General features: G+C 44.3%; 1 protein-coding gene across 1 annotated transcript in view; it reads right to left on the reverse strand.

Moving 5' to 3' along the window:
• LOC120919140 (plasmanylethanolamine desaturase-like) overlaps positions 1-24,176 on the reverse strand; it is a 52,198-nt gene that overhangs the window by 20,380 nt on the left and 7,642 nt on the right. The window contains exon 2 of the mRNA XM_040331166.1: positions 13,358-13,477. Coding sequence (XP_040187100.1) covers positions 13,358-13,477 — 120 coding nt within the window. The remainder of the gene's footprint in view (positions 1-13,357; positions 13,478-24,176) is intronic.

Raw genomic sequence — 24,176 nt, forward strand, 5'->3', positions numbered from 1 at the left:
GCAAGTTCCACTTTTGGCTGGAACTCCGCTTTAGGTGTGCTTGGTTGTTAGGATGCAGGCAGCCCCCATTTAGCATACTTGGTTGTTAGGACGCAAGCCCTTATAAGAAAAAACAAAAAAACGCTGCGTTAATGCTACTGACAGACTGCATCCTATATATCATTTGTATTGTGCCCAGAGCCCTACTTTAACTTCTGGCCTGATTATCTCCTTGCCGAGATTAATGGAGTCTGTCATTCGGTTTATTTAACATCCACAAACAAGTAAATGTGTTTGGCTTTCCCCTCCAGGTTATGACAGATATCTTGTGACCACAAGTCCTGAGGCCAAGCTAAATAGGAAGCAGAGCCGAAGCTTGCAAAAAGCTTGCCAAGAAGATTCGCAGGGAAACCGCAGAGCTTTCAGGGCGGTGTTGTGTTATTGGCTGAGACAACACAATCGCTGAAATTCCTGACTCAGCACTGTCCTGGGCTCTGAACGTCAGGAGATCAGTCCACAGATTCAGTAAAGGAAATAAGTACGGGCCGTTACCCACAGCAACCAATCAGAAATAAAGATGAGGGAAAGACGGTCACTCGCAGCAACCAGATCAGCAATCGCCCATTTAACAGAAATCAGGGTTATCACATCAATTGACACCAGCTTGCTAGGTGTCAGGAGAGTTGCCCGCCGCCTCTCCTTTGCAGTCAATGGACACTTTTGTCCCCCAACCCGGACGCACCCTAAACCTTAAGTTGTTAGGTGGCACCATTCCTCCCACCGACACCAAGGATTGGGGGAACCATTCCTCCCACCGACACCAAGGATTGGGGGTACCATTCCTCCCACCGACACCAAGGATTGGGGGTACCATTCCTCCCACCGACACCAAGGATTGGGGGTACCATTCCTCCCACCGACACCAAGGATTGGGGGCACCATTCCTCCCACCGACACCAAGGATGGGGGCACCATTCCTCCCACCGACACCAAGGATGGGGGCACCATTCCTCCCACCGACACCAAGGATGGGGGCACCATTCCTCCCACCGACACCAATGATGGGGGCACCATTCCTCCCACCGACACCAAGGATTGGGGCATTATTCCTTTCACCGACACCAATGACGGGGGCACTATTCCTTACACTGACACTAATGATGGGGCACGTCACTTTCTGGACTCCTTGGCTCACACAATGACCATTGCTTTGTTTCGGTGCATATTGCACTTTTGAAAGGAGGAATGATGGCAAAACCAACTACGGGAGAAACGGGCAAGCCATGCATTGGCGTAGTGTTCTGTACCTCCAAGTTCCAAGACCAGACACACAAACTGACCATGCCAGTGCAGACCAGGAAGCTGGGGGGAATTACAGAATCGCCGGCCACTTTACAGCGAATGAAAAAAATAAAGCAAAAACACAACAGAAACTGTAGAGCGGTCTTCTATCACTTGGGTGAATGAGGCCTTACTCCTCTGGCCAATGGTGTCCCCAAAATCCAAATGTGGACACGGCAAAGCATCTGATCTGCCAGCTAACCTTTGTGCTCCTTGTGCATAAAGATGGCGGGCACGGTATAGGGCCATGTGCAGGATCAGAGCATTCAGTGGGCTCTCCGCCGTCTGCAGCTCACTCAACACGTTATCAGGGAGACTGTGCCAGCTCGTCGGGGGAAATGTGTTAATGTTTGATTCACATTACTCCTCACCAGGGACTTGTGTTGCCAGCCAATTAATTCCATCTGTTTATGGAGGGGGTAATGGGAATTCCAACTGCCGGCTGCGTATTTCACTGCGCGTCTTCTACCTTCACCCACCGCGCCGCTGCACACCGACCACATCCAACCAGCGCTATCCAATGTAAGCCGAATTACATTTCCTAAAAGCCTGAAATAACTTTAATCTGCAGTGTTCTCTTCTCTACAGCCAAAGTCCAGAATTTATAAAGCTTGTCTGAAAGTTCAGATAAAAAGGGGGAGGAGAACCGAAATTACACTATGCAGAGCTCAGTGAGGAGAGCTCTGAGAGCCGGTTGGAGGGAAGAGACACACCCCACCTTCACACAGCAATAGAGATGAGGCTGTCAATCACGGGCGGTGTGTAGATTGGGACGGTGGGAAGTGTATATTATTATGGTGTGGATTGGGGAGGTAGGAAGTGTATATTATTATGGTGTAGATTGGGGCGGTAGGAAGTGTATATTATTATGGTGTAGATTGGGGCGGTAGGAAGTGTATATTATTATGGTGTAGATTGGGGCGGTAGGAAGTGTATATTATTATGGTGTAGATTGGGACGGTAGGAAGTGTATATTATTATGGTGTAGATTGGGGAGGTAGGAAGTGTAAATTATTATGGTGTAGATTGGGGCGGTAGGAAGTGTATATTATGGTGTAGATTGGGGCGGTAGGTAGTGTATATTATGGTGTGGATTGGGGCGGTAGGAAGTGTATATTATGGTGCAGATTGGGGCGGTAGGAAGTGTATATTATGGTGTAGATTGGGGAGGTAGGAAGTGTATATTATTATGGTGTAGATTGGGACGGTAGGAAGTGTATATTATTATGGTGTAGATTGGGGAGGTAGGAAGTGTATATTATTATGGTGTGGATTGGGGCGGTGGGAAGTGTATATTATTATGGTGTAGATTGGGACGGTAGGAAGTGTATATTATTATGGTGTAGATTGGGACGGTAGGAAGTGTATATTATTATGGTGTAGATTGGGGAGGTAGGAAGTGTATATTATTATGGTGTGGATTGGGACGGTAGGAAGTGTATATTATGGTGTGGATTGGGACGGTAGGAAGTGTATATTATTATGGTGTGGATTGGGGCGGTAGGAAGTGTATATTATGGTGCAGATTGGGGCGGTAGGAAGTGTATATTATGGTGTAGATTGGGGAGGTAGGAAGTGTATATTATTATGGTGTAGATTGGGGCGGTAGGAAGTGTATATTATGGTGTGGATTGGGGCGGTAGGAAGTGTATATTATTATGGTGTAGATTGGGACGGTAGGAAGTGTATATTATTATGGTGTAGATTGGGGTGGTAGGAAGTGTATATTATTATGGTGTAGATTGGGGCGGTAGGAAGTGTATATTATGGTGTAGATTGGGGAGGTAGGAAGTGTATATTATTATGGTGTAGATTGGGGCGGTAGTAAGCGTATATTATTATGGTGTAGATTGGGGCGGTAGGAAGTGTATATTATGGTGTGGATTGGGGCGGTAGTAAGTGTATATTATTATGGTGTAGATTGGGGCGGTAGTAAGTGTATATTATTATGGTGTGGATTGGGGCGGTAGGAAGTGTATATTATTATGGTGTGGATTGGGGAGGTAGGAAGTGTATATTATTATGGTGTAGATTGGGACGGTAGGAAGTGTATATTATTATGGTGTAGATTGGGGCGGTAGGAAGTGTATATTATTATGGTGTAGATTGGGGCGGTAGGAAGTGTATATTATGGTGTGGATTGGGACGGTAGGAAGTGTATATTATTATGGTGTAGATTGGGGAGGTAGGAAGTGTATATTATTATGGTGTCGATTGGGACGGTAGGAAGTGTATATTATGGTGTGGATTGGGGCGGTAGGAAGTGTATATTATTATGGTGTGGATTGGGGCGGTAGGAAGTGTATATTATTATGGTGTGGATTGGGACGGTAGGAAGTGTATATTATTATGGTGTAGATTGGGGCGGTAGGAAGTGTATATTATTATGGTGTGGATTGGGGCGGTAGGAAGTGTATATTATTATGGTGTGGATTGGGGCGGTAGGAAGTGTATATTATGGTGTAGATTGGGGCGGTAGGAAGTGTATATTATTATGGTGTAGATTGGGGCGGTAGGAAGTGTATATTATTATGGTGTAGATTGGGGCGGTAGTAAGTGTATATTATTATGGTGTGGATTGGGGCGGTAGGAAGTGTATATTATTATGGTGTGGATTGGGGAGGTAGGAAGTGTATATTATTATGGTGTAGATTGGGACGGTAGGAAGTGTATATTATGGTGTAGATTGGGGCGGTAGGAAGTGTATATTATTATGGTGTAGATTGGGGCGGTAGGAAGTGTATATTATGGTGTGGATTGGGACGGTAGGAAGTGTATATTATTATGGTGTAGATTGGGGAGGTAGGAAGTGTATATTATTATGGTGTCGATTGGGACGGTAGGAAGTGTATATTATGGTGTGGATTGGGGCGGTAGGAAGTGTATATTATTATGGTGTAGATTGGGGCGGTAGGAAGTGTATATTATTATGGTGTAGATTGGGGCGGTAGGAAGTGTATATTATTATGGTGTAGATTGGGGAGGTAGGAAGTGTATATTATTATGGTGTGGATTGGGGAGGTAGGAAGTGTATATTATTATGGTGTAGATTGGGGCGGTAGGAAGTGTATATTATTATAGTGTGGATTGGGACGGTAGGAAGTGTATATTATTATGGTGTGGATTGGGGCGGTAGGAAGTGTATATTATTATGGTGTAGATTGGGGAGGTAGGAAGTGTATATTATTATGGTGTGGATTGGGGAGGTAGGAAGTGTATATTATTATGGTGTGGATTGGGGAGGTAGGAAGTGTATATTATTATGGTGTAGATTGGGGGAGGTAGGAAGTGTATATTATTATAGTGTGGATTGGGACGGTAGGAAGTGTATATTATTATGGTGTAGATTGGGGCGGTAGGAAGTGTATATTATTATGGTGTAGATTGGGGAGGTAGGAAGTGTATATTATTATGGTGTGGATTGGGGAGGTAGGAAGTGTATATTATTATGGTGTGGATTGGGGAGGTAGGAAGTGTATATTATTATGGTGTAGATTGGGGCGGTAGGAAGTGTATATTATTATGGTGTGGATTGGGACGGTAGGAAGTGTATATTATTATGGTGTAGATTGGGGCGGTAGGAAGTGTATATTATTATGGTGTAGATTGGGGCGGTAGGAAGTGTATATTATTATGGTGTGGATTGGGACGGTAGGAAGTGTATATTATTATGGTGTAGATTGGGGAGGTAGGAAGTGTATATTATGGTGTGGATTGGGGCGGTAGGAAGTGTATATTATTATGGTGTGGATTGGGGCGGTAGGAAGTGTATATTATTATGGTGTGGATTGGGGAGGTAGGAAGTGTATATTATTATGGTGTAGATTGGGACGGTAGGAAGTGTATATTATGGTGTAGATTGGGGCGGTAGGAAGTGTATATTATGGTGTGGATTGGGACGGTAGGAAGTGTATATTATTATGGTGTAGATTGGGGCGGTAGGAAGTGTATATTATTATGGTGTGGATTGGGGCGGTAGGAAGTGTATATTATTATGGTGTGGATTGGGGCGGTAGGAAGTGTATATTATTATGGTGTGGATTGGGGCGGTAGGAAGTGTATATTATTATGGTGTGGATTGGGACGGTAGGAAGTGTATATTATTATGGTGTGGATTGGGGCGGTAGGAAGTGTATATTATGGTGTAGATTGGGGCGGTAGGAAGTGTATATTATTATGGTGTAGATTGGGGCGGTAGGAAGTGTATATTATTATGGTGTAGATTGGGGCGGTAGGAAGTGTATATTATTATGGTGTGGATTGGGGCGGTAGGAAGTGTATATTATTATGGTGTAGATTGGGGCGGTAGGAAGTGTATATTATTATGGTGTGGATTGGGACGGTAGGAAGTGTATATTATTATGGTGTAGATTGGGACAGTAGGAAGTGTATATTATTATGGTGTGGATTGGGGCGGTAGGAAGTGTATATTATGGTGTGGATTGGGGCGGTAGGAAGTGTATATTATTATGGTGTAGATTGGGGCGGTAGGAAGTGTATATTATGGTGTGGATTGGGGAGGTAGGAAGTGTATATTATTATGGTGTAGATTGGGGTGGTAGGAAGTGTATATTATTATGGTGTAGATTGGGGAGGTAGGAAGTGTATATTATGGTGTGGATTGGGGCGGTAGGAAGTGTATATTATTATGGTGTAGATTGGGGCGGTAGGAAGTGTATATTATTATGGTGGAGATTGGGGCGGTAGGAAGTGTATATTATTATGGTGTAGATTGGGGCGGTAGGAAGTGTATATTATTATGGTGTAGATTGGGGCGGTAGGAAGTGTATATTATTATGGTGTGGATTGGGGCGGTAGGAAGTGTATATTATTATGGTGTGGATTGGGGCGGTAGGAAGTGTATATTATTATGGTGTGGATTGGGGGCGGTAGGAAGTGTATATTATTATGGTGTGGATTGGGGCGGTAGGAAGTGTATATTATTATGGTGTGGATTGGGGCGGTAGGAAGTGTATATTATGGTGTGGATTGGGGAGGTAGGAAGTGTATATTATTATGGTGTGGATTGGGGCGGTAGGAAGTGTATATTATTATGGTGTGGATTGGGGCGGTAGGAAGTGTATATTATTATGGTGTAGATTGGGGTGGTAGGAAGTGTATATTATTATGGTGTAGATTGGGGCGGTAGGAAGTGTATATTATTATGGTGTAGATTGGGGCGGTAGGAAGTGTATATTATTATGGTGTAGATTGGGACGGTAGGAAGTGTATATTATTATGGTGTAGATTGGGGAGGTAGGAAGTGTATATTATTATGGTGTGGATTGGGGCGGTAGGAAGTGTATATTATTATGGTGTAGATTGGGGTGGTAGGAAGTGTATATTATTATGGTGTAGATTGGGGCGGTAGGAAGTGTATATTATTATGGTGTAGATTGGGGCGGTAGGAAGTGTATATTATTATGGTGTAGATTGGGGAGGTAGGAAGTGTATATTATTATGGTGTGGATTGGGGAGGTAGGAAGTGTATATTATTATGGTGTAGATTGGGGCGGTAGGAAGTGTATATTATTATGGTGTAGATTGGGACGGTAGGAAGTGTATATTATTATGGTGTAGATTGGGGCGGTAGGAAGTGTATATTATGGTGTGGATTGGGACGGTAGGAAGTGTATATTATTATGGTGTAGATTGGGGCGGTAGGAAGTGTATATTATTATGGTGTGGATTGGGACGGTAGGAAGTGTATATTATTATGGTGTAGATTGGGGCGGTAGGAAGTGTATATTATGGTGTGGATTGGGACGGTAGGAAGTGTATATTATTATGGTGTAGATTGGGGCGGTAGGAAGTGTATATTATTATGGTGTGGATTGGGGCGGTAGGAAGTGTATATTATTATGGTGTAGATTGGGACGGTAGGAAGTGTATATTATTATGGTGTGGATTGGGGAGGTAGGAAGTGTATATTATTATGGTGTCGATTGGGACGGTAGGAAGTGTATATTATGGTGTGGATTGGGGCGGTAGGAAGTGTATATTATTATGGTGTGGATTGGGGCGGTAGGAAGTGTATATTATTATGGTGTGGATTGGGGCGGTAGGAAGTGTATATTATTATGGTGTGGATTGGGACGGTAGGAAGTGTATATTATTATGGTGTGGATTGGGGCGGTAGGAAGTGTATATTATGGTGTAGATTGGGGCGGTAGGAAGTGTATATTATTATGGTGTAGATTGGGGCGGTAGGAAGTGTATATTATTATGGTGTAGATTGGGGCGGTAGGAAGTGTATATTATTATGGTGTGGATTGGGACGGTAGGAAGTGTATATTATTATGGTGTAGATTGGGACAGTAGGAAGTGTATATTATTATGGTGTGGATTGGGGCGGTAGGAAGTGTATATTATGGTGTGGATTGGGGCGGTAGGAAGTGTATATTATTATGGTGTAGATTGGGGCGGTAGGAAGTGTATATTATGGTGTAGGAAGTGTATATTATTATGGTGTGGATTGGGACGGTAGGAAGTGTATATTATTATGGTGTAGATTGGGACGGTAGGAAGTGTATATTATTATGGTGTAGGAAGTGTATATTATTATGGTGTAGATTGGGGCGGTAGGAAGTGTATATTATTATGGTGTAGGAAGTGTATTTTATTATGGTGTGGATTGGGACGGTAGGAAGTGTGTATTATTATGGTGTAGATTGGGGGCGGTAGGAAGTGTATATTATGGTGTAGATTGGGACGGTAGGAAGTGTATATTATGGTGTGGATTGGGGCGGTAGGAAGTGTATATTATTATGGTGTAGATTGGGGCGGTAGGAAGTGTATATTATGGTGTGGATTGGGGCGGTAGGAAGTGTATATTATTATGGTGTAGATTGGGGCGGTGGGAAGTGTATATTATTATGGTGTCGATTGGGGCGGTGGGAAGTGTATATTATTATAGTGTGGATTGGGACGGTAGGAAGTGTATATTATTATGGTGTGGATTGGGGCGGTAGGAAGTGTATATTATTATGGTGTAGATTGGGGCGGTAGGAAGTGTATATTATGGTGTGGATTGGGGCGGTAGGAAGTGTATATTATTATGGTGTGGATTGGGGCGGTGGGAAGTGTATATTATTATGGTGTCGATTGGGGCGGTGGGAAGTGTATATTATGGTGTGGATTGGGGCGGTAGGAAGTGTATATTATTATAGTGTGGATTGGGGCGGTAGGAAGTGTATATTATTATAGTGTAGATTGGGGCGGTAGGAAGTCTAGGATTTATTGTCACATTCCTGTGACCGTTCTTTCCACCCTTGACACACATTCTGTCCAAGAAAACTTCCTCCTGCTAATCAGAGCGCCATTCGTGAAATCCCGCAGCCATGGGACACGGACAGCCAAACACACCGCCAGAGTCACCCGAAGCACCACAGCGGAGAAGTATTAATTATTAAACACGAGGCACGGAGCCACAGCAAACATACTTGGCGCTGTGCGAGGGTTACAAGCCAGAGATAAGAGCGTGCCAATACTAGGCAGCCGGTGAACCAGGAAACCAAGGTGTTACTATGGAGTTTCCACCGAACACAGGCCTGGGGTTTGGATTCTTGTAGCGACAGTTGGTCAGATCCTGCTTACTTAAAGCGGAAGTAAACCCATCGATTTAACGGTTTCAAAAAGCAGTTACATTTCCGGCATGCCGGGATTGCCAACTGTCACATTGGTTGTGCTCTCAACCAAACTGTCAAACCATCCAATGGCTGGTGTCATAACTGATCACATGTGCAGCACCATGGGCAGTTGAAGATTAAACAGGCCAAGATGGCAGCTTCCTTGGCTGAAAATGATAGGTGGGTTTACTTACACTTTAACCGCTTCAATACCAGGTGCTTTTACACCCTTCCTGCCCAGGCCAATTTACTGCACTGTCACATTTTGAATGACAATTGCGCGGTCATGCAACTCTGTACTCAAACTACGTTTTTAAAATTTCACACAAATAATTGCTAAATTATTTTGCTAAAAGAAAGAAAAAAAAAAACAAATTCCCTCACCCACTCCTTAATTTGTCAGCAAATTTTGTAAATAAGTAATTTTTCTCCTTCACTGAAGGGCACCGATGAGGAGGAAGTAATATGCAACACCGATAGGCGGCACTGATGAGCAGGTGCTGAAATGCAGCACTGACTGGCATTTCTGATGGGCATATGCTTTGATATACAAGTGCTTTGGATTACAAGCATGTTTCTGGAACAAATTATGCTCGCAAACTAAGGTTTTACTGTATAAAAACCATATAAATGTATTTTTTTTTAAAGCAGAGACCCTAGAGAATAAAATTGGTGGGTTTTGCAATTTTTTTTATGTCACACGGTATTTGCACAGTGTTTTTTTCGAATGCAATATTTTGGAAGAACACACACACACACCATTTTATAATTTGTACATACATACATACATACATACATACATACACACACACACTTGTGTTCAAAAATTCAAACTTTGTGTCAGCCCTAAACGGCATGACATTCTATGCGTGGTCTATCATAAATAGTTGTGGGTTGTTTTTTGGGGGGGGGGGGGGGTTCATAGTTTGTTACATCTCAGCCATTTCCCCCAGCAGATCTTATCCATTTGAAGACACGAAGGCCTTTTGTGGCAACTTTGTGGGGGTCTAAGAAATTTAGCACAAAGTACTGATTGTTACTGCCAGAAAAGGCCTTCAAGTCTTCAAATGGATAAGATCTGCTGGGGGAGGATGTAACAAACGATGAACCCCCCCCCCCCCCAAAAAAAACAACCCACAACTATTTATGATAGACCACACATGGAATGTCATTCTATTGGAGCGGACACCAAGTTTGAATTTATGAACACAAGCATTTCCTGAATGGCCGCTGACACCCGGCCTCGCCCCGTGCAAACACACACGCCCGCGGTAACGCAGCAACAGTCACTGTTGTCACAACCACAGTTGTAAGGTTGCCAGGCAGGAAGGTTTTTAAGAGAGAGTGAGATCTTACAAGAGACGCATGTGACATAAACCGAGCAGTGCAATGAAACACGTAGCCATGTTCCTCATACACTCCATGTCACCAGTATCACTGATTGCAAAAAATAAATAAGACAGATCACTATACAGTAGATGTCAAAAGCCAAGGGCGACCATGAAATCTTTTAAAGCCACTAGAAGAGATTTTCTTTTACTTTTCTAGTTTCACCTTTTCCATCTCCTGCAGCCTCCTTCACTTTTGACGGCTACATGGAATTTCTCAGTGTCCTAATACTAACAGTGTTTACCAGATAGACACAACAGGAGGGCGGAATCTTAGTGTAGTATGTTACATATTTATTATGGTAAAAGTCAATTGGAAACTCACAGTTAAAAACTAAATCATCAACAAAGTAGGATCTCTGGTGGACATCCTCAACACAGCAGGGTACCTTAATCCTGAGCAGACACACTGGGGTAGATTCAGATAGGTTAGCGGATCTTTAGATCCGCGTAACCCGATTTACGATCCGCCGGCGCATGTTTTTGAGGCTAGTGCTTCATTCAGAAAGCACTTACGCGGCGGCGCATCGTAAATCCCCCGGCGGAATTCAAATTCCGGGGCTAGCGGGAGTGTAATATTTAAATCAGGCGCGTCCCCGCGCCGATCGAACGGCGCATGCGCCGTCCCCGATTTTTCCAAGTGCGCATGCTCGAATTTCCGCCGCAAGGACGTCATTGGTTTCGTTGTGAGCGTAACTTGCGTCCGGCCGTATTCTGAATCGACTTACGCAAACGACGTAAAAATTCAAAACTCAGCGCGGGAACGACGGCCATACTTAACATAGGATACCCCTCACATAGCAGGGGTAACTATACGCCGGAAAAAGCCGAACGCAAGCCACGTAAAAAAAAAAAGCGACGGGCGGGCGTTCGGTTCTGAATCAGCGGTTCTCCTCATTTGCATATTCGTTGCGTATACAAACCAAAGCGCCACCTAGCGGCCGGCCTGGAATTGCAGCCTAAGATCCGACGGTGTAAGTCGCTTACACCGTCGGATCTTAGGGGGATCTATGCGGAACCTGATTCTAAGAATCAGGCGCATAGATACGACGGCTGGACTCAGAGATAGGACGGCGTATCTGGAGATACGCCTTCGTATCTCATATCTGAATCCGGGCCACTAAGTCAGTGGAATCAACCTTTATGGCCAAGAAAACACACCAGGGAGCAACGAAGTGCAGCAATGAGGAGGGCTGCTGGTAGGTGAATATGTACATAAGCAACTCACATATACAGAGGAATAATGGTACTTTGTATAAAATGCTGTGAAAAAGTATTTGCCCCCTTTCTGATTTTATTTATTTTTTGCATATTTGTCACACAGTTCATTCATGATTCAGCATGGCAGGGGGCAATTACTTTTTCACATAGCGGCCAGGCAGGTTTGAACAGCTTTCTTCCCTTAATAAACAAAATAATTTAAAAACTGCATCTTGGATTTACTCGGGTTATCTTTGTGCAATATTAACCACTTCAGCCCCGGAAGAATTTACCCCCTTCTGACCAGAGCACGTTTAGCGATTCGGCACTGCGTCGATTTAACTGACAATTGCACGGTCGTGCGACGTGGCTCCCAAACAAAATTGGCATCCTTTTTCCCCCCCCCCACAAATAGAGCTTTCTTTTGGTGGTATTTGATCACCACTGCGTTTTTTTTTTTGCGCTATAAACTAAAATAGAGCGACAATTTTGAACAAAAAAATGCAATATATTTTTTACATTTTGCTACAATAAATATCCCCAAAAAAATCTTTCCAGGAGGGATAGTGATGACATCACTCGCAGGCTCCCATGTCCCAGCCACCGACGTTCACCAAGGAAACAGTGGCCGAGGGGTCACGCCACTGGACCGGAGCGGACTAAAACAAGTATACACACGTCTTTTTTATGCAGGTTAGGTTAGTTAGTGTTAAGCTAAAATTCTACTGTAAAGCTTTCATGGGATTTCAGCAATTGTGTTAACATAAACTGCGTTTGAAAGACCGCTGCGCAAATACTGTGCCTCTATAATCTTAAAGAGGAGTTCCACCTAAAAATGGAACTTCCTCTTAACCCACTCCTCGCCCCCTTACATGCCACATTTTTTGGGAGGGGGGGGGAGTGGGGGCTTCAGGAGAAGGGGACTTCCTGTCCCACTTCCTCCTTCTGCCGAGGGGCTGGAAAGGCGATTAGCTTAATCGCCTTTTCACAGCCCCTCCCTGTAGGCGAGCGCCTGTCCAATCAGACGGCCTCGCGCATGCGCACTGTCGCTCGCGCAGTGGGTGCCCGGCCGTGAAGCTTTTTGCAGCTGCTGACTTTTAATAAACTTAAAAAAAAAGTGGAAAACCCCTTTAAGGTCTTTGAACCTTGAAGTGTAAGTAAACCCCCCCTATCATCTTTGCCTCTGTTTAATCTACAACTGTCATGAATCTGCACGTGATCAGTTAGGACACCAGCCATTGGATGGTTTGAAAGTTTGGTTGACCGCACAACCAATGGGAGTGTTACATTTCCAGCACATGCCGTAAATGAAACTGGTTTTATGGATGGGTTTATTTCCGCTTTAAGTCGAACCAAAGTGCAGGGACTACCTTGAAGTCGCACAGATATGAACGTTACTCATTGGAAATCATGGGGTACGACTTGTCATGCGACTTTGCAGTCCCAAGTCACACAAGCATGAAAGGGACCTTACACTGGGAGATCTGCACATTCTTATCAGAACCCTGCTGTCAGTGCGATGGCCGTCATCTGCACCGTATTGGAACTCCTGATAAGGAAAGCCTTCACACTGACAGTGGGGCCCTTTGGAGGGCCGATCTCCTGGTGTAAACAATCTGGCCGATCTGTCAGGTTTTTCTGATCAATCCTGCAGAGCTCAGGACAGATCCAGGGAGAGGAGGTAGGAGACCCTACCCCAGCAATACCATCACAGTGCATGAGGCAGGCGCCTCTCCTCCTGTCCCCGAGTCAGCCTGGCACTGCGTGCATCCCACACCGATCTGGAACAATCGTCATACACAAGCAGAAGCTCCCACTTACCGATGCTGAGCACAATGCTGGCCGTGTGTTCGAAGCTGAAATAGCGGATTAGGTTGCAGAAATTAAAGGACATCAAAAGGAAGCAAAGCATGACGGAGATCCATTCTTGTAACCGCTTCCCTGCAAGAGAGAAGAACAAATAGCGGGTCAGGCGACACAAACTCCGAAGCTTATCAATAGGATAACCACAGGGACAGAATAAAGATACAAGTAGAGGGGTAATCTTCCAATGAGGCCATTAGTTCTGGTGACTACCAGGGATTTCCTCACTTTGGAAGCATTTCCTCTCACTTCCTGTTGTGGCCGTGGGACAGGAAGTGAAGGGAAATCTCCCCAATGAGAAACGCATGGCAAGCAAAAGAAAACCTGACTGGTCTTATAACCTTCTCTTAATCTGGATACGCACTAAAAATTGTATAAAGTACAATTTCCTTTAGATTCACCGGGGGGGAGGGGCCAAGTCCTGCTTTCTGTGTCAATAGACGCAGAAGCAGGACACTGGAGCGCGCCCGCACGGGTGTGAGCACGAAGGAGAGCGCTTCTCCGACGGGGAACTCGAGAAGGAGGAGGAGCAAGGAGCGTCACGGAGGGACCCCAGAAGAGGAGGATTGGGGCCACTCTGTGCAAATCCAACTGCACAGCGGAGGCAAGTATGATTTTTTTTTTTTTTTTTTAAACCCTGAACCTTTACAACCCCTTTAATATTATATTAGCAATAATAATAATAATAGTAGTACTGTATTTATTGGCGTATAACGCTCACTTTTTTTACCCTGAAAATAGATGGTAAACTGTGCCTGCGTGTTATACGCAGGGGGCTGTGGAAAGTTTTTTTCCTGAAACTTCCCTCTTGAAGTTAGGGTGCGTGTTATACGCCGATAAATACGGTATATGTTTAACACAATAAATAAAATTATATATAATATATATATATATATATATATATATATATATATATATATATATATATATATATACACACACACACATATATATACACACATACACACACACACACACACATATACATACATATACACATATATACATACACACACACACATATACATATACATACACAGAAAAAAGGAAACAGACTTTCGTTAAGGTTTTCTTGATGTAGAGACAAGGAATTTGTAAACTATTTGAACTTTATTTCCACTTTCCTTTAAAAGGGTTGTAAATGTACAATTTTTTTTTTCCCCTAAATAGCTTCCTTTACCTTAGTGCAGTCCTCCTTCATTTACCTCATCCTTCCATTTTGCTTTTAAATGTCCTTATTTCTTATGAGAAATCCTCACTTCCTGTTCTGTCTAACTCCACACAGTAATGTGAGGCTTTCTCCCTGGTGTGGAGTGTCGTGCTCGCCCCCCTCACTTGGACTACGGGAGAGTCAGGACGCCCACTAACACACAGCTCCTTTCTCTATCTGCAACGTAGAGAGCGTCCCGACTCTCCTGTAGTCCAAGGGAGGGGGCGAGCACGACACTCCACACCAGGGAGAAAGCCTCGCATTACGGTGTGGAGTTACAGACAGAAGAACAGGAAGTGAGGATTTCTCAGAAGAAATAAGGACATTTAAAAGCAAAATGGAAGGATGAGGTAAGTGAAGGAGGACTGCACTAAGGTAAATGAAGATATTTAGGGGGGGAAAAAAATTGTACCTTTACAACCCCTTTAAGAACAACATTGCCAAAGTATTTTCCTTTAACAAAATGTATTAGCCGTAATAAATGAATAGGAGCAGAATGTTAGTCCTGTAGCTTCCCACTGGCACTGGATGTAGGCCACAAGGACGTTCCTCGCGGGTGATGAATCTGGCGCACAAGCCAGCGGCTGAGAGGAGAGAAGACTGGACAGCGGCGGCCACACCTCGTCTCTGACCCTCATATGTATACATGGGGAGCATGACACAGACAATGAATGCCTGCAGCCTCACACAGGCCATGGCTGGGAGGGTTAGCGAGGACGGTAATGAACGCACCCAGCAGAATTATGTACTATAGGAGGAGCGGGTTACACCATGGGCTGTCATCAACTTACAGGGAAGGAACACAGAACACGTTCCACAGCACAGCACTTCTCCTTCCAAACAATACACAATGAGCTTCATTTACCAACATTGTCCGTTACTGAGCAACAAAGAGGAGAGTCACAGCTGTACCGGGAATGAAGGGTTCAGGCTCATCAGCTGCTGTACAGCACTATAGAATGTATACAAAATATATGTCAGAGCTACATAAATGTATACTGTGGGGGGGCATTAGAGTGTAAGCTCCTCTGGTACAGAGACTGATGTGACCGGCTGAGTGATCTCTGTACAGCGCTGCGGTATATGTCAGAGTTATAGAGATGTAGAATAATAATAGTGTGTACTTGTGGTGATGGTGGGCATTAGAGTGTAAGCTCTTCTGGTGCAGAGACTGATGTGACTGGCTCAGTGTTCTCTGTACAGCACTGCGGTATGTGTCAGAGCTATATAAATGTACATTATTATTAATTTATATAGCTCTGACATATACCGCAGTGCTGTCCAGAGAACACTAAGCCAGTCATATCAGTCTCTGCACCAGAGGAGCTTACACTCTAATGCCCCCCCAGTTACACACTAATAATAATAACTGTGGGGGGGGGGGCATTAGAGTGTAACCTCCTCTGGTACAGAGACTGATGTGACTGGCTTAGTGTTCTCTGTACAGCACTGCGGTATATGTCAGAGATATATAAATGTATTATAATAATGTACATTTATATAGCTCTGACATATACCGCAGTGCTGTACAGAGAACACTGAGCCAGTCACATCAGTCTCTGTACCAGAAGAGCTTACACTCTAATGTCCCCTCCCCCACAGTCACACACTATTTATTATTATTATTATGCAACTGTGGGGGGGGGGGGCATTAGAGTGTAAGCTCTAGTACTTCAGAAAAGTTAATTTCCTTTAGACTACCCCTCACAATATAAGAAAATGTACAAAAAAAATGAACTATATATATATATATATATATATATATATATATATATATATATATATATATATATATATATATATATATATATATATATATATATACATATATATACACACACATACACATTTTTTTTTTTTACTATTTATTATTATACAGGATTTATATAGCGCCAACAGTCTGCGCAGCACTTTACATCAAGGAAGACAGTACAGTCACAATACAATTCATTCAATACAGGAGGGATCAGAGGGCCCTGTTCGTTAGAGCTTACAATCTAGAATATATATATATATATAGAATATATAGAATAGAATATATATAATCACACATATATACACATACACACACACACACACACACACGTTTCCTGTCTAGAAGTTGAACTTATATTAAAATGAAGCCACATTCTCTCTTTCTGGAAAGGATGATCTCTGAACAGGAAGGAAGTACGTGTTACTCTTCAAGTGTCACTGATCCGTTACAGATCTTTCACATGTGGGCAAGAGAATGTAGTGCGCATGTATGGGTGAGAATAGTGTATGAAAAAAACAAAACAAAACAAAAAAAAAAAAGAATCTAATAAAAAGCATACAGAGTATAGTATTATTATTCCAATACAGGATTTATATAGCGCCAAAAGTTTGCACAGCGATTTACAATATAAAAAAGGGAGACAATACAGTACAATAAAATACAAGAGGGTTAGGAGGGCCCAGATTATAAGAGCTTACAATCAAATAGAGTGGACGCAAGTGGTACAAAAAGGTAATAACTGTAGGGGGGGATGAGCCGATGGGAGAATTAAAAGTTCAATTGTTAGTCGGAGGAGCGATAGGCTTCCCTGAAGAGATGAGTTTTTAGGGATCGCCTAAAAAGGCAGCCAGAGTAGGAGGTAGCCGGACCATTTGGGGGGAAGGAGTTCCAGAGGATGGGAGAGGCTCTGGAGAAGTAATATTCACAAGCACACCAAGGATCATCAATTTTGTCAAAAACAGTTTTATTCAAGAAAGATCACATCACAAAATGGTGTAGTGCAACAACGTTCCAGAGCCTCAGCTGACAATTGCTCAGCATATATACATTGTGTGTGTGTGTGTGTGTATTCTCACACACACACTTAAGAGGGTATTTTTGAGATATTACAGAGCTGAAGTCTACCAGCGTTTGACAGCGGTTGGATTTGGGGCCAAAAGGACAGAGCACCCTGGCATGAGAGGCGGGGGGTATATTATCAGATCGTTTTTAAAAGATTTAGTTTGAAGAAGCGTTGCAACGTCCATGCTGATATGTCAGTTAGTAATGTGACTGAAGGGCTGAGGTGAGGATTAGAGAGAGAGATTTGTGTGTCATCGGTGAAGATCAACTGACAATTACTCATCAAATATTACATTACCGAGAACTAATGATCCCGCCTAATGGAGGAGCATAATTGTATAACAACCAATAAAAATGAAGGAATAAAGCCATTTGTAGAGACTTACTCCCAGCAATAACCAACCAGTTCAGCAACTTCCCTGAGTTGTATAACTTGGCTATACATACACCTCGAGGGCAGGAGACACGCATAGGCCTACCAGCTGCTGCAGCCTGGGGTCACCCACAACATTCCCCACACCTAGCAGATGTCTGAGAATGAAAAAAATAAATGAAACATCTTTAACACCATAAAAGAAAATATTGTGTGTGTGTATATATATATTATATATACATACATATATATACACACACACACACACACAAAGACATACTGTGACCTGTATGGTCTAGAGCAATGTTCCCCAACCCCCGGCACTTCTGCAGCCGGGCCGCGAGCAGGCGGCATGAGAGAGACCCACATGTGGACCGCGGCACTCTGCCATTCGGACCGCAAGGAGACTTCGGGAGGCGGAACAATTCTGGGTGGAGGGCGGAGCTGCCCGAGGTTATCAAACAGGCGATTGGCTGCTAGGACTGTCCTTCATCCTAGCAATGTGTGGGGGGGACTGAGGACTGTAATGTTTGGGGGGGAAGGCTGAGGACTGTAATGTGTGGGGGGGGGGAGGCTGGGGACTGTAATGTGTGGGGGGGGAAGGCTGAGGACTGTAATGTGTGGGGGGGGGGGGGGAGGCTGAGGACTGTAATGTGTGGGGGGGACTGAGGACTGTAATGTGGGGTTATGATATAAATAGGGGCAGATGACAGTACTGTTAATGCCCAGAGTATGACAACAGTGACAGGGTGAGTGTGAGCAGGGCCTAGTGGGGGCACTAGCTTTATCTGTTGGGGCCTTACCACATCTGGTGGCAGGCAGCATGGCAAGTGACAATCCGCATCTGGTGGCAGGCAGCATGGCAAGTGACAATCCACATCTGGTGGCAGGCAGCGTGGCAAGTGACACACTCAAAGCTCCCACTGATTCTGCATTATGGTGGGTTTAACTTTATTTATTACTACAATGTAATAAATAGAAATAATGCCCTGACAAATTGCCCGCGAAAAATCGCTTACCCCCCGCATGCCATCCCCAACCTCCCCCCAACCGGGCCTTGGCAAAATTTTCTTCATGCAGCCGGTCCCCGGTGCCAAAAAGGTTGGGGACCACTGGTCTAGAGAACCTTGAGTGGCCTACCTCAACCCAACTGAACACCTTTGGAATGAACTGGGATGCCAAACGCAGACCAGGCCTTCTGTATACAAAGCTAGCTCCATAAAGACATGGTCTGACCAGTTGGGTGTGGAGGAACGAGTGTCCTGCACAGAGCCGTGACCCTCAACCCTACTGAACATCTTCGGGATGAGTTGGAATGCAAGCTTCTGTGTACATGGCCAGCTCCATAAAAACATACTGTGACCTGTATGCTCTAGAGAACCTTGGGTGGCCTACCTCAACCTCCTCAACCCAACTGAACACCTTTGGAATGAACTGGGATGCCAAACGCAGACCAGGCCTTCTGTATACAAAGCTAGCTCCATAAAGACATGGTCTGACCAGTTGGGTGTGGAGGAATGAGTGTCCTGTACAGAGCTCTGACCTCAACCGGTTAAGATTAACTGGAACATCGATTGGAAGCCAGGCCTTCCCATCCAACATCATACCTGACCTCACAAATGCTTGGACCATGATCGCAGCCGTAACAAACACCTTTGGGTTGAAGTGGAATGCTAATTGCAAGCCAGTGCCATGAAGACATGCTTTGTCCATTCTGGAGTGGAGGAACTCGAGCATCCCAATAAGACCCCAGACCTCAACCACACTGAACACCATTGGGATGAACTGTAATGCCTCGTACACACAGTCTAGCTCCCCCCCCCCCGGAAAGTCCGGCCGTGTGTAGCCTCCATCAGACTTTTTTGGTCGGAAGTCCGGCAGACCTTAAATAGATAACCTGTTCTCCATCTTTCCGTCGGACTTCCGACTGACTCACGGTGGACTTTTGCATGGTCAAAAGTCTGTTCGTGTGTACGAGGCATTACACCAACTGTGAGCCAGGTCTACTATATACAAAGCCATCTCCATAAAGACATGGTCTGACCAGTTGAGTGTGGAGGAACTTGAGATGGACTAGAACACCAATTGTGGTCCAGGTCTTCTCATCCAACATCAGTACCTGACCTCACATATTTCGAGAGACACTTCAAAATCTCTTGCCAAGTATTGCCACATAGCCACAAAGGGGGGTCAATTCCATATTAAACGGCCATTGGTGGAGGGGGGTTGGAGGGTGCGCAATGCCAAATTAATAGCCATGAGGAGGGCAAGTCAATGTCACATTAATGGCCAGAGTTGCAGGATGGGACGTCTAACAATTTTATTAAAGACGTGACGGTCACGTGTCCGCTAAAGTACTGTACTTCCATCATTTCAATTAGGAGAGAACAAAAAGAACATTTATAAAAATGACAAAAGCCACAAAAACAAACAACAAACCAAAAAATCTAAATAAAAAAGAAGATGCTGTGCAGCTCATGACAACCAAATTCCACAAGCACTCATTAGCACGGGCAGATGTTATCGATGACGGATACTGTCGCATCCGCCGGCCATCAAAGCTCCCGCACTTAGCGCACGCGGTAAACTCTTCCTTCCCAGATTGGCGCCCACTTGCACAGAGGTTTTCCGACGAAAACGGGATCTGAATGATTCATTTATGAGCAAACGGCTCGTTAATGTCCGAGCGCGCACAGCTTAACCTCTTGTATGCCAGCATGAAGTATACATGTCCGCTTCATTAAATTATGCATAGCTATTAGCGTGCTTCAGTCCTCTACTACATCCCCACCGGGAAGAACAAGTAAGAAGGGGAGGGAAATACACCATTACGGAGGATGAAAGAAGCGACCCGGGCAGATATCGATCTGTATTCGGAACCTTCGTTACCGGCTGGACAGGGAGGAGGATTGTAAGATGATGTGCCCAAGGCCTCCTTCACACCGGAGAGTTTTGTAGCTTGAAGCTCCAAGATGATCAACAAGTGATATTCGTACGGATTTCTGTTGTGTCTGTTCACACCTGGGTGGGGGTCAAGAAGACTCCATGAGACCTGTGCTCACCCGGTGGGTTTGACTGTACAGAACGCCCAATTGCGTTATTATTGTACATTTTTAACTTTTGCATATTTCCTTTTTTGGTTTAGTAGTATCCCTTACGTGTACTTCCTGATGAAGCCAGGGTGGCGAAACATGTAGAAGATTATATGTACAGGGATGCCACACATGTATTACATTGCCTTCACATTGAGAAGGCTGGGCAGGAGTTTTTCAGGCGGTATTTAGGCGCTATTTTTAGCGCTGTACTGCCTGAAAAACTCCTCAGTGTGAAAGGGGCCTTAGTCTAAACATTGTAACAATTTGTTTTTTACATCAAAGGAATAAACTTCTGTGTGTAAATAAGGAAAGTTTAACCACTTAAACACCGAGGGCCAGATTCAGATACAAGATACGCCGGCGTATCTCTGAGTGCAGGAGGTCGTATCTATGCGCCTGATTCAGAGAATCAGTTACGCATAGATATCCCTAAGATCCGACTGGTGCAAGTGTCTTACACCGTCGTATCTTGGGCTGCATTTTTAGGCTGGCCGCTAGGTGGCGCTTCCGTATGTTTACGCGAGGAATATGCCAATTAGGTAGATACGGCAATTCAGAAACGTACGTTCGGCCGGCGCAATTTTTTACGTCGTTTACGTTAGGCTTTTTTCGGCGTATAGTTACCTCTGCTATATGAGGCGTAGCTAATGTTAAGTATGGCCGTCGTTCCCGCGCCGATTTTTGAAATTTTACGTCGTTTGCGTAAGTCGTTCGCGAATAGGGCTGTACGTCATTTACGTTCACGTCGAATCCAATACGTCCTTGCGGCGTACTTTAGAGCAATGCACACTGGGATATTTTACGGATGGCGCATGCGTCGTTCAAAAAAAACGTAAAAAACGCGGGGTCAACTGAAATTTAAATACAACACGCCGCCAACATCCCCATTTGAATTAGGCGGCTTACGCCGCAACACATACGTTACGCCGCCGTAACTAAGGGCGCAAGTTCTTTCTGAATACAGAACTTGCGCCCAAAGTTACAGCGGTGTAACGTATCGGAGATACTTTACGCCAGCAGAAAGATCCGCTGATCTTTATGAATCTGGCCCTTTTTTGACATTTGTTTTCAAAGTTAAAAATCCCAAAAAAATATTCTGCTAGAAAATTATATATATATATATATATATATATATATATATATATATATATATATATATAAGTTATTTAGTAGAGACCCGAGAGAATAAAATGGTGGTTGTTGCAATATTTTATGTCACACTGTATTTGCGCAGCGGTCTTTCAAATGCAATGTTTTCGGAAAAAATTACTTTCATAAATAAAATAAATAAAAAAAAAAGTTAGCCCAATTTTTTTAAATAATGATAATGTGAAAGATTGTACACCGCGAAAATCATGCTCTTTATTCTAACCAAAAAATTAAATACGGATCGCGATTCTCATTTTGGCCCGAATCGTGCAGCCCTATCCGCCGTGCAGCAATACACAGCAACCTCGCTGTCAGAGCTGTGAAAGAAGAAGTCAGGTTGATGGCGAGGGAGTTTTCAGTTCTGATGATGGGAGGAAACACGCGGGCCGTGTGTATATCACATCATTGTCACGTGTTCAGCGCACACTCATTATAAAAAGTGACACATTCATTTCTTCTGTCAGTTAAGGACACCATGACTACAGGCAGTGTACCTGCTAATTACACAACACAAAGACATCTATTGATTTAGTCATCACACAAACATTTGCTGATAACTTTACCCAACGTGCTATTATGAAGATTAGTAAACCTGCTCCCCGGCATGTTTTCCAAACCTGGGGATGTGTGCGCAATACCTGCTCCCCCCCCCCCCGCAGCACAATGTAGCTCCTCCCAACAGCTCATTTGTACAGAATATCTGGGAGGGGGGGGGTTGACAAACAGGGATCTGTACAGAGGGAACGATCAGTTTGGAACAGATATTTGGTAAAAAGCAGCACACATTAGACCAGAGCTCCACAAATCCCAGGCGCCAGGTCGCCATGGCGAGTACAAATTGCGTCCTGGCGCCTGGGCAGATGGAAACATTTGGGCGGCTGCCCAAGCGCCAGGACGAAACTGGCGCCTGGGATTTGTCAAGCTTTGGTCTAATGTGCGCTGCTGGGTCTCTGAATAAATAAGCAATTTAATTTTTTTTTTTTTAAGTGAGTTTGGCCTTTAACCATCTCCTGGCCGCGGCGGGCGGGATGCTCTCTTGTTTTGGGAACCACGTCTTAGGATGTCGTCCCAGTCTCACCGCGACCGCTCTGTGTCCCTGGGACATTGGCCCAACCCCGATTTCGGTCAACGTCACGGCTCTTTACCCCATGTGCTCAGCTGCGGCCAATCACAGCTCATCGCGTGTAAAGAAGGAAATGCCAGTTATCGGCTCTCCTCGCCTCACACTGACAGAGTATGAGGAGAGGAGAGCCGATAAGTGGCATCTCCAGACAGAAAAGATCTGTACAGATAATCAGGGCACTGATTATCAGAGCAGCCCCAGCAGTGCCCATCGGCGATGCCAAGCCGTGCCCACCCATCAGCAATGCCAAGCCCACCCATCAGCAATGCCAAGCCCACCCATCAGCAATGCCAAGCCCACCCATCAGCAATGCCAAGCCGTGCCCACCCATCAACAATGCCAAGCCGTGCCCACCCATCAACAATGCCAAGCCGTGCCCACCCATCAGTGAAGGAGAAAAAATTATGTAAAAAAAAAAAAAAAAATTGACAGAAACTAAAACACTTTTTTTCCCCCCCTGGTCTTTTTTATCCCCCAAAGTCAGTGATGATTAAAAACCACCTAAAGAAAGCTCTATGTATAATAATAAAAATATATAAAAAAGTCATACAAGTACAGTGTTGCATGACCGTGCAATTGTCATTCGAAAAGTGACAGCGCTGAAAACTGAAAATTCGTCTGGGCAGGAAGGGGGGGTAAAAGTGCCCGGTATTGAAGTGGTTAAAATAATAGCTGGTTATCCTGCCATGAGGGTCATTGTACAAGCACTTCCTGTCACAATGAGACAACGCTCTCTCTCTCTGTCTCCACACAAGCGTCCTGTCAAAGCTGCATGGAGTGAACAGAGACTAAAGCCTCGTACACACGATCATAGGACAATGCATAGGACTTTTATCCTTTGGCCAGGAATTTGATTGCATACAAAAACGGCAAAGAACTGTTGGCCAACAAACACGAAAATAGGCGTTTTTTTTAGCTCTTTAGCGCCACCCTTTGGGCAACTTCTGCTTATGTTGTGTTATGGTGAGCATGCGTGTTTTTACTTTGAAGTTTTGTCCGACAGACTTGT

The sequence above is a fragment of the Rana temporaria genome, chromosome 12 (assembly GCF_905171775.1).
Source record: "Rana temporaria chromosome 12, aRanTem1.1, whole genome shotgun sequence".
Lineage (NCBI taxonomy): Eukaryota > Metazoa > Chordata > Amphibia > Anura > Ranidae > Rana > Rana temporaria.